General features: G+C 42.0%; 1 protein-coding gene across 3 annotated transcripts in view; it reads right to left on the bottom strand.

The window, feature by feature from the left end:
* The window catches only part of il1rapl2 (interleukin 1 receptor accessory protein-like 2), a 354,681-nt gene that overhangs the window by 291,601 nt on the left and 50,750 nt on the right, over positions 1 to 12,330 (bottom strand). For 2 of the 3 annotated variants that reach the window (XM_076739380.1, XM_076739381.1), the window contains exon 2: positions 6,037 to 6,148. In XM_076739380.1, coding sequence (XP_076595495.1) covers positions 6,037 to 6,127 — 91 coding nt within the window. In that variant the 5' untranslated portion in view covers positions 6,128 to 6,148. Of the gene's footprint in view, positions 1 to 6,036; positions 6,149 to 12,330 lie in introns of those variants that run through there. The other variant, XM_076739382.1, reaches the window with a different exon arrangement.

The raw sequence follows: 12,330 nt of genomic DNA, 5'->3' as shown, positions 1-12,330 counted from the left end.
AGCACTTTGAGCAACACCAAGAGTAATGGCAAAGAAATTCGCTCCTCGAACAACCACCACAGTCATTCTGGATCTCTGGCGCTGGACGCTATTTTGAGTTTGAGCACTTTCTCCTGTATTGTTGACCCTTTTTTTTATTGTTTTTATATTTAGCTTGGGATTAATATTAATGCACAAGTCACTGTTTTACAGAGGCTGACATTAATGTTCATCATGCAGCAAAGTCGATCACAGCCAAGCGTGAAAACCGAGTGTGTCAACATTTTACTGTGGAAAATGTGTCTGCATAGAGAATAGAAAAACCTGCTCCACTTCAGATGCTTTCTAACTGCAAAATTAGATGTACTGTGCAGGTAGAGGGTGTGTGTGTGTGTGTGTGTGTGTGTGTGTGTGTGTGCGCCACTAGAAAAGACAGCTCACTATGTGTGTTTTGTGTCTTTTCTCAAAGCTAGTCAGCACATGCAGAGAAAACTAAGTATCTACATTATATACTGTACAATGCAAATACGTCTCACTCGACACCGAAGCATGATACACACACACACACACCCTGTTATCTTTGCTCTGCTTTGCATGCTAGGAGTTAATTTGCGATTAGATGAAACTCAGATCTAATCGCTCTTTGATCTCAGGTTTTAGCTGCGTCAGAAAACACTCCGGCGCACGCAGAGACCCATTCACACACATGAATACAAGGGCATTCACAGGCACTCAATCACTCTGACACACACATAATGTACAAACACGCACACACACACGCACGCACATGGCGAGCCATCTGTATCAGCACATCATGTGGAGCTCTTTAAAGACTCTTAGAGCAAAGCAGGTGGGACAGAAATAAGAGAAACTGAGGAAAACAGCCTAAACAAAGTGGAGCAGGAGCGACATGAACCTGCTTGAAGAGGTAAAAATAACACAATATAGAAAAATCAATACCACAGAATGGTGTTGTCATGCATTTTAGCACAATCTTAGGTATTGTAGTTCCTTCTTTGTCCTCTTTCAGTTTATTTCCATTCACTAAAACATGGAAAAACATCGAAGTACTAAACACTGAGGAAGACAATCCAGCATGTACACACATGCAGGCAGCACATAGAGATGATCACTCACGAGCTTTATGTATGGTTTGTTTGTCTCTCCCTCTCTTGCTGGATCAGCCCAGCAGGGATCTAGATAAGAATCTGCGTTATCTTTCTGCTCGCCATCTCAGCTAATCTATTGGTTTTGTCTGGAGCGGTGCAGCAGTTAAGATCTGGCCTTCGCTAAGACAGCCAGGAGATGGAGAGACTATGAAGCAAGGAGGATGTATTAACTGAGTTTGAATTCTCCGTAATGTACACATGAATACCTATAATGCATGTCTGTGTACATGTAAGTGTAAGTGCGGCTGCGTGTGTGTGGCTGACTGAGTGTTTATGTGTGGGACTGCATGTGCAGGAGGGAGGGTGTGCGATTTTTTGCACAAATGTGTCCAGTCTGTGTGTGTGTGTTGAGAAAATGTGCCTGTGTGACTTCCAGGCATTATTTTCAGCATTGTCATGCCGGCGTAGCAACTGTCGAGCTCATTAGCACTTTCAGGAAAATGGGCTAATCTAAGAAACAGTTCTGCCTTTGTGCAAATGTAGTTACTTCAACACCATTAGCTTCACTGTGATTTCTGCAAGATAGCACGATGTGTCTACAGTCTAGAAGGAAATAATATCTTCTGCAAATAGATGCTCTTGGAAATGGAAATGCACACTTTTTTTTTTACAGACAGGTTAAAAAAAAAGAAAAGTAAGGACTTGAGTAAAGGAGTGGGGATACATGACAAAAACTGATGCTTTCTTTCAGGGCACAGACACCAAAGCTCAGAGGTTTTGGAGCATCATGTGAAGACATACAGTATAAGATAATCACCCTTATCAATAGAGGTGGGCAACATGGCCTTAAAAATACATCACAATATAAGATACAAATATATAAGATGTAAGATTCAAAGATAATATTTGTAATAATTTAAAATATACTATCATATCAGTATGAAAATGCTCAAGTATATGTGTATGTGTATATGGGCTGTGCAATTTTTCCATAATATTAAAAAAAGATTCTGTGAATGTGTCACAGTTTTACAGCAAACTGTACAATGAATTAAGAGTTTCGTGTAGTTAGAAATAAAACAGCCTTGCACGTCTTAGATGTATTTCAGTCCTTAACTCAGGCTAGACATGACCTTAAAGTACTTATAGCCTCGACACTTTGGTCAGGTTTTAATGTAAAATAAGGCTCAATAAAACCACCACTGCATCTTAAATAGCCCTCATTCCAAAACAGTGTTGAACAGTTATTACTGAGTCATGGATTAGTATAAACTTGGCCTGCATATAGAGTAGGAACCTTACTAACGTACATGCTTTATGTAAATTAGACATTGTTAATATATACACAGAATATTTCCTCATTTGGTACGACAGCAACTAAAGATAAATGTGAATAACTGTAAGTCGACTGTTAGCATTGTAATCAGAGGCCACATGCTCTCAGTGTCACGACCTCCTCATACCATTTTCTTTTTAAATGAACAGAAGTTTAAACAGAACTTTCACCACAAGATTGATAGATATTCACACAACTGCCTTTCAGATAAATACGAACAGACTGAACCAAATGGTGCACTGAATGTACACTGCAGCAGGATGAGGACTTATCACTTATTGCATTGCTTCCCATTGCAGTTGTAATATGCATTCTTCATGATCAGCCTCCATTTGGAGCCTGGATGGATGGTCGTCAACATGTCTGCACACTCTCAGCTGACAGACAACCGCACGAGAGTGAACTCTCATACGCTTTCTTTGCAGTTTATGGACAGTTGCGTGTCAGGGTGTTCTAGCAAGAGAAACCCTCTTGTCAGCAGACATCAACCCAGCTGAAGTGTCCTTGAGCAAGGCACTGAACTCACTCAGCTTCAGGGTTGATGATGCATACAGTAGCTGACCTCTGATCTCTGTGAGAGGCGTTCAGGATTTCCCTACAGGGATCAGATATAGTGTTACTATGTCATTGTATTGTTTCCGCAGCCAACACTTATTTATTATTCATGTGTTGATCCGTGTAAAAAACGCTTTAAAGTGTCTCCTCACCGACCACCACCCTTCTCTGTGTTGTGCCTCATCACAATTTGTCCCCTTTTTGATGCGGCGGGTGCCACATCAAAGCACAGCAGGGAGGCTGACAATAGGAAATGGTGGTTCCTATCCATATGGTGTCCAGTTACACACACGCAAGCACTGAGGGAGAGAAAAGATCTAACAGCCCATCTTTGGCCGACTGTAGCGGTCGCCCACATAAATGTCCGCTTGGCTCTGCTGTGATCACATAATTGCTCTGTGCGCACCTCTCCCACACACACACACACACACACACACACACACACACACACACATACATACATACACAGAAGGAGAGCAGACATCCAGGGAGCATACACTGAAGCACACTTAGGGAGTTCACACACACACAAACACACTTAAAACATGGAAATATACAGTGCACACACAAACAAACACACACACACACACACACACACACAGTCACTGTTCAATATGGCATGAAGCGGACCGCTCACACATGCAGGTATGCCTGCGAGCGTACGGGCACACATAAACGGCAAGTACGGACCAAACTCCCACCAGCTCACCCACGCAGCCGGCACGTTGAGTACGAGAGAGACACAGATATGCAGGAAGAAGAAGGCGAGAGGAGAGAAAGTAGAAGATGAGACCGAGCAAGGAGTGCTCAAATCCTCCCTCTCTAAGCTTCACACAAAACGGATTTACTCTGACAAAATAAAGTTGACAAAATTGCGTTGTGTTTTTTTCACGCGCTGCATTTTGTCTGTTTGTCTGACTAAAAATGAATCAGTTTGCTTTTTCACATCATTGTAGCCTGGAAGTTTCTCCACATAATACTTATGAGGAGGATGTTATGTGGGTGTCGGGGTGGCCTGGAAGACATTTTGGCAAGTTTCTGCTGAACTGTCCACATCAATAAATCCCAGGCAGCTGCAGGGCTGTTGTTCTCGAGATGACCATGACCTTTGACCTCCTTTTAGAGGAAGTCAAGAGAGGACAGAGTTTCCCTACAAGCAGGAATATTATCATTTGTTTATTACATAACATTTCTTTCTATGACCAGTACATTAAACTGTCCTAATATGATCCTTTTGGCATTTTGCATCTTTTAGGAAATGTGCTTATTGCTTTCTTGCCAAGAGTTAGATGAGGAGAGTGATACCACGCTCATGTCTGGACAGTGAGTATGTAAATGAGCCAGCAGCAATTTAGCTTAGCTTAACACAAAGACCAGAAACGGGCAACCAGCTACCCTGGTTCTGTCCAATCCGCCTACCAGCACTCTAAAGCTCACTGATTCAAATGTGATGGGCTGTTTCTTGGCTGGAAATGGGAACTTCCTGGAGTCTCCACTGGTTCCTTGACAACTTCTCCAGGCCAATAAAAGGCAGTTTTGTCACTTTAGGAGGGAGGGATGTCAACTTCTTTCCTTCATTTCCAGTATTTGTGCTAAGCTAAGCTAACCAGGTGCTGTCTGTAGCTTCATCCATTGCATGAAGACTTGAGTGACATGAATCTTTGCCTCTTTTTCAGAGTTAAATACTCAAAAATACTCTGAGGGTGGTGTGTGGGGGCGGTCTGATCAGATCTGACCCACCCACTTCAAATAAACGAGAAGAGCACAGAGAAAAACAGAAATCTCTTGTGTGAAATAAAACTGTTCTCAGAAGTGTTGGACAGGAAGAAGTTTATTGGGAAAATAAGTTTTCAGGGCCTTTCAAGCTTAACTGAACTTTGTTATTTTCTTTTACAGTAGCTCAGTGAAGCCATGTAATGTAATTCTTCAAAGCTGTGTGTGTCATTACAAAGGATCTCTGAAGAATTGTTACAGCTGCCCTCAAATTCCCTCGATTTAAGCGCTGAGACCTACACTCGCACTTACAAGCAAGCAAAATTGTGAGACAGGATTACATTACAGGGGAATCAATTCAAACTGGATTGTTATAATTAGATGACCTGAGTTTGCTAAAAAGTCAGTTAAGTAATTTTCTGTGTTTTTATCACTTTAAGACTTGGCAGGGGTGCATGACAATAAAATTACAAACGCCATGGGTAATATCTATAATTACAGAACCTCTACTTGTAAAACCGCAGATCAAATATTGTGTTTGTCATGAATGATGCTATTTAAACACAACAGCAGAATGAAACTCAAAGCTAATCAGAGAATGTATAGCTCACCTCTGTGTCACACATATTTAACTCACTATACAGTATCATACAAAGCATTATTGAGACCGAATGCCAAACGCCAATAGCCCAATCAGAGTCTCTCTGTCAAGCTGATCAGCGAGACACAACAAATCGATCCCGAATAAAAGCCCATCAGCAGATCTGTCATCAGCTGGCCGCTGATACACAAATGAGCACAGCAGTAGCAACAGTGCCAGCAGCAGTCAGACAGGCTGATCATTACACACCCTCAGCAGAAAGAGGAACGGCAAGGAAAGAGAAAGACAGCTATCTGAGCCCCCAGATAGAGCTTGGAAAGACGTGTTATCTGAGCGAGACAGAGGCGGCGACTGTGACAAAGACAGAAATGGCCAGAGCAAAGCGGAAGGACATATCCAAAGCATCCACTAAAGAGGTATCAATGCATCAGGAAGGACAAGAGGGCCGAGAACTGCTCGGGCAAGAAGAGAGGGAGCATTTATTTGACAGTAAGAGATGAGAAAAGACAAGAGGTAGAGGTATTATTCAAGAGGAGTCTGAGGAGTGTTTGAAATGAAAAGGATGACAGTGATAAAAAAAAAAAAAAGACAAAAAACAAAACAAAAAGAGGAAATATCAGTAAAAGACAAAAACTCAAAGACAAAGCCTCGGAATTTTCCAGGAGAAAAAGGCTAATTTTCAGCAAAATGACACAGCTCGAAGTGCACCTGCGAACAACAAACACCAAGGCTGTTCATCCTACCTGAGTTCCTCTTGGAGATGTACTTCACGCCGTCGCAGGCTCCTGAGGCGAGGAGGAGGAGGAGGAGGAAGAGGAGGGATAAAGTCTTCATCTCTCTATTCTCCGCTGGCACCTACAGAAAACAGGACACAGTGGGACTCAGTGGAGACAGCAGAGCAGAGCATCGTTCTGATTCTCGCTCTCAGCCTGGTGAAAACAAGAAAACCTCCAGACGGTATCAAGAGACACACAATTACAACGAGAGCAAATATTAAAGTGGGTTGAAATCAGAATTCTGTGCTCCTCACACGATTGTTGACACTTTGGAGAAACTCCAGCTCCTGTTAAATGAAGAGGAGCTGGAAGATTTTGCTTCTGTCACGTCACACCCCATCTCTCAGTCCTGTCACCTGAAAATGGTTTTTTTTTGTTTGTTTGTTTGTTTTTTTTCAATTATCACCAGCAGCGCCACTCTTCCTGCTGGCCTCTAGTGATATTCTGTGTCGTGTCCTCTGGTGTTCTGTCTGTGCTGATCTGTTGTTGCAGGGAGGTTTGGGCAGCAGTCACACAGCCTGTCCAGCATGAACTGAACACTCAAGTTCAAATGTTTTTCGACAAATCGTGAGCGGTGACGTTTCTTTACTCTATCATTTTCATAGTCTGCTGTCATTTTGTCTGGCTGACAAAACATCACAGGGCCTTAGTGTATGAATACCACCACTGTATGTGTCCCATGCTGCACTGTTCTGCTCTTGCACTTTAGACAAAAATTTAGACAAAGCCATAATGCTACCATTTATCTGGTGAACACAGTCTCTTATGCTAAGCTAAACAATGTGTAGGCTTCATGCTAATAGCAGAAACCTTTTCTAACATGACCCTTCAGAAGCAGATAAAAGTCCACGCCCTACCACCCCATAATTTTTAGCAATCATGAGCAATGATTGGATAAACAACTGATAAAAAAAGGATCTAAGCTGAATTTTATTAAAATAAAGGTGAAACAACATCAGCAAATTCTTTCTTTATTTTCCCTCCATAAATAATATTCATTCAACTGAGTTTCACTCCATATTTTCCCCTTGGTCATCCATGCCCCTTCAGCAGTGACTCTGTCCTCCCAGGAGGCCCGCCCCACAGTTTGAGAACCACTGGTATAGACTATCAGTGAATAAAATATGCAGCATTATGCTGCAATCTGAATGACCAAATAAAGAGTGAGGCCACTGACAAAGCAAAAGCAAAGAAAGTGGAATCAGTCCTACACTTTAACGCTCACTGTAATATTACAGTGCATGGCTGAGTATGACAGTTTAGTTAGAAAATGTGTAAAACCCTCAGAACTCTGCGTTAACCTTACTTTGTCTTTTTTGATTTGATTTGCTCTCAAGCAGATGTGAAAATGTCCCTTTGTATCTCTCAGTCTCTACAAGCTATCAGTGAAAGGAAAATAGGGTAACCCCAAACCTCACTGTGTGTGGGCTGAAAAAAAGTGAAAACCAAAACGCTTTATTATAACAATGACAGCGAGAACAGCAGCAAAAGACATTAATATTGATCTCAAACACGAGTGTGTGGAGTTTTGAAAAAAAAAAAAAATCTATTTTTTCAGCTGATTAAAAGCAAAATACAGAAACAAAATTAGATTTGACCATAGGGCATGAATACAAAGGCTGCAGAGGCTTTGGAAGACACACACACACACACACACACACACACACACACACACACACACACACACACACACACAGTCTTTGAGCCAGCAATGTGAAATCACATTGCTGGAATACAATCAGATTTTCTCAAGCTTTCTGTGTACAAACTATCATGTGTATGAGCGCACATGTACACACACACACACACACACACACACACACACACACACACACACACACAGTAAAGCAGGGACAGATCGAAGAGGAAGATTAGCTATGCCAGCAGTCCTTTCATTGTGTTTTTCATACATACTGTATGACAATAAAGGGAACTGAAACTTCAGCTTTCGTGCTGATTGAAATCACACTTGATTCGCATGAGCAGTGGGAGAGCTGATGATAGGACCTGGCATAGTGTTGATATGTGAGCCAGTGATTTGCTTTTGAAGATGGGCAATACAATGATGAGATGGAGATCTAAAACTATGACCAAATTGGTGTGTCGAACAAAGCAGAAAGAGCAATAATATGATGAGGCGTACTGTATGATGTTGCTGCTACCAGCTGAAGATGGCTGCTCTCTGCTGGCTTCCAAGGCGTCCTTCCTGTCATCACTTTCAATTGAATGGTGAGTATATTTCAACATATCAGCACCTGACTTAGAATTCAAAAGGATTTACAGAGACTCCTTGTATAAAAGTTACTTCAAATAATAAAAGAATAATAAAATAATTCACCCTTGCAAGTTGTCTGGCTTCCACGGCTTGTTTCCTGCTGTCTGTCCACATAAGAACTAATAAATTAGCCTTATTAAAATATCACAGAGCCGGTCAGAGCTGTGCTGATTTCATTTTGCAGGATTGGCTGCGGGGTGACATTCATATATCTCGCTTTTGCAAGACAGTTACAACATGAGACTTGCCAATAAAATCCCGCCTGACCCAACCATCATGTTTCCATATTTGTTGCACACTAGGAGCCAATCATCTCTGTCATATTTGGCTCCTGAAATCTAAACTGTTGACCTCACCTTCAAGCCAGCGGTTCTCCTGTGGCATTTGATTGTTATTGTCCACTAACAGGGAAAGAAGTCAACAGTAAGCAGTGTTCTGAAAACAGTTTTGTGATAACATACATATGAGAGAAGTGTTGAAAGTCAAGTGAAATAAGACAAAAAGACACAAACAATACGTGTTGTGCTGATAACAACATATATTCAGGCGCGTAAACTGAAGCCATGAGCATTGTTGACGCCGTTAAGAAAATCCAATGACTGAAGTAAAACAAAAAAACACACAGACAAGATGACATTGTGGGGTTTTTTTTTTGTTCGTTTCTCATCTGAAGAAACGTCACATGAAGCTGAAATGAATGAATGAGTTGTGAGGGCACACACTAATTTCACCACTAAGAGACGGACCATGTTGAGCTGTGGTCGCTGTGTCTCAGGACTCCTTAAAGAGTCTTACAAGACAAAAAGGCGAAAGATTAAAGAAAGAAGCAGTGCTGAGCTGTCTTCTCAGATCTTATCCTGGCAAGTAAAGAAAGACTGACAGTATAAGTCAGAACTTTTTTGGCTCTGCACACACTTTGACAGGCGCATGGGACCAACCAGACTTAGCAGGTCTTGTGAGTCACGTTTTCTTTGTTTTTCTTTTGCCTCTTCCTGGCCTCTCCGGCTACAGACAGTCTCAGGTGGTGGTGTCAGGTTATGTTATACGTTTGCAGAAAAAGCTAAATTGAGCTGTTGTCTTCGGGTAAAGAGAGTGAAGCAGCCCGTCTCTGACAAGCAACATGGAGGAAAATCAAAGTGTGAGTCAGTCATATGTGGGTAGTGTTTATCAGGTTCTTTTGGAAAAGTCCAAACATAAAACACATGGAGAAATACCAATGGAGTTTAGCATCAAGATCTTACATTGTGGAGACATAAACACCTTGAAATAGTTATAAGATACTTCATCAAACCTTGTGAGGAAATTCACACTTTCCCTTTCCTCCTCCATAAGAAAACCAGGGTCAGCTACAGAACCATCAGTGTGTTGCTAAAGGATACTTTAGCAGGAAGGAGGCTTTCTGAGATTTAACCATCAACTATCCCGGCAACCAAACCTGGTATCACAGCCTATGCTGACAATTATTTGAACAGAGAAAACAGCATAACTTTAATGTTGGGAGGATCAGTGTGTGACAGTGTTACCTTTATGTTGCGAAAAGTTACCAACAGGAAAAGGTAATGAAAGGCTGAATTCACGATGGAGAGCCCACGACATCATAAATGAACACAGGACAAAAGAGCTGAAGACTTTTAGTGCAGACACACACACACATACACACACACACACATACAGTGCCTGTAGCATTAAAGAGAAAGAAGAGGGTATGAGGGGTTTTGTTTTGATCCACTTTCTGAAGCTTTTAGTCTGAAACACAGAGAGGCCTAATGCAACTGCTAAAGGCTGTGCATTGTGTCTGTGTGTGTATGTGTGTGTTCTTCTTGTAATCTGCACTGTGATGGTTTGGCCCAAAAGCAAATGGGTTCAGGGGCAGGGGTCTGTGACACACGTCTCAACCACAAACATGAACTGCGCTATAGATGCTGTAAAGATATGATCAAAATAGATAATATTAAGCCACTAACACATCCAAATATGTGAGAAGACAGAGCTGATGAAAAGGCCTTGTACAATAGCAAATCCAGCCAAAACTACTTACACCAGATAGCATTACTCATTGGTTAGTCCACATAGTTAACGTCCTCATTTTTCATTTTCATGTCTTTGGTGAGCATGACCGTTACAGGATTCTTACTCAAAACATTGAAACATTAATAAGTCAGAAACAAGTTTTCAACCAACTAAAGCCAGGATCAGACTACACAAACCTAGCCTGAATTATGAGATGATTTTTCATGGCCAGCAAATTACCAGTGTCGTGGTTAATTATGAATGACAATCTGGCGTCTATACCCATGCACCCTGACATGCTGAACAACCTGTTGTGCAGCGTCTGGGACGCCCACCGACATCCTGCCGAATGGTCATAGCCTGTCTAAATTGTTTGTCTTGTCTTTTTTTTCGCTGGCCACATCACACACAACGCTTCTGACACCATGAATAACAGCCGCGTCACCCGCCTCCCTGATGAAATATAAACTGGTGCGTGATCGTGAAATAAGATATGCCGTGATTGACTGGGGTCATACGTGTAGTTTTGCCAGTAACCCGACCAAGACACGGCAAGAGCTTATGGCACTGTAAAATCTGCAAGCAATGGTAGCTGGTGACCAAATCAACAGTTGTTGGCTTGAATTGAGAAGCTTGATTTTGTTTACTTCTGTGTGAAACCAAAGAATCATTCATTTCTAATAATTCCGAGTAACAAATCTGCCACCATTAAAAACAGCATACTGTATGTGTCCTGCAAGAAAGGACGGCTTCAGTGCTGGAGCTGCAGTTGGCTAAGTAGAGGTGAGGCTTAGCTAACGGTCAATTTCAACATGCAAAACAGAAACATTTGCCATCCAGTCATAGTCATTTGTCATACTGTATATTGGCCTACATGCAGTTTGCAAGTGTCTGTTTCTATTTCATGTAACCCTCCTTATCTTTTGAGCAACTCAGGAAGCTCTCGTTTTAACGCATGTTCATATCTGTGGTTTATACAAACAAATGAGTTTGACAAATGGGCCAATTTCTATGCTGAACTATCAGTATGACGGCTATTTTCTGTCATTGGCAGGGTGCATTGTAAACTTTGCATGCTATGCTAAGTGTTAGCAAGGAGCAGCAGAGCCAATGATGTACCATGAACACACAGTTGTGTAAGTTCACTTTAGGTGACCCTGGGACATTTTGCTGAATGTAGAGTTTATCCATGAAAGGATGAGAATTTCTAAACCTTTGAGAAGACAAACAAACAGACAAAGCAGGAGCTGTAATGACTTCATCATGCATAATTTCATAACTCACAGCCTCCCTTCATCTTGAGGATACTATGAATCCTTTTATTGCTCTCACACACGCTTATTTTTCCCCCCTCTCTCTCATACACACACATTAAGCTATCCCTCTTCCACACAGGCTCACTCATAGTGTCTTCCCCTAACACGCTTATTCTCACATAGGGCCCCCTCATCACCAAACACTGAGCTCTCTTTATCTTGTCCTCTCGGTCGCCCCCTCTGCACTGTCGCACATCCATCACACACGCACACACACACACACACACACATGCATGCAGCACACACAAGGTCAGCCTCCCCCTTCTTCTCTTTTCCACACATGAACATTGACACACTTGCTAAGACAGCAGCGGCAGCTTGTTTGATGTTTGATCCACCATGAATGCAAGCGTTTTTGAGTGCAAGCGTGCGTGTGTGTGTGTGTGTGTGTGTGTGTGTGTGTGTAGAGGTGGAGGGATAAATGCAGCATGAGGGTATTTAAACAAAACCTTAATGTCCCAAAGAATAATCATGCCATACACAGAGAAATAAAGAGGGGGAAACTGGTTGTCTGCCTTGGGTGTAAGACACAGACATGCAACCACACACACACACACACAAACACAGAGTGTGAGAGTGTGTGTGAGTGAGTGAGTGAGTGAGTGAGTGAGTGAGTGAGAGAGAGAGAGAGAACAGAACAAACACTATTAGAGCATTACA

The sequence above is a fragment of the Chaetodon auriga genome, chromosome 9, assembly GCF_051107435.1.
Source record: "Chaetodon auriga isolate fChaAug3 chromosome 9, fChaAug3.hap1, whole genome shotgun sequence".
Taxonomy (NCBI): domain Eukaryota; kingdom Metazoa; phylum Chordata; class Actinopteri; order Chaetodontiformes; family Chaetodontidae; genus Chaetodon; species Chaetodon auriga.
This window is presented reverse-complemented; position numbering and strand designations above follow the sequence as displayed.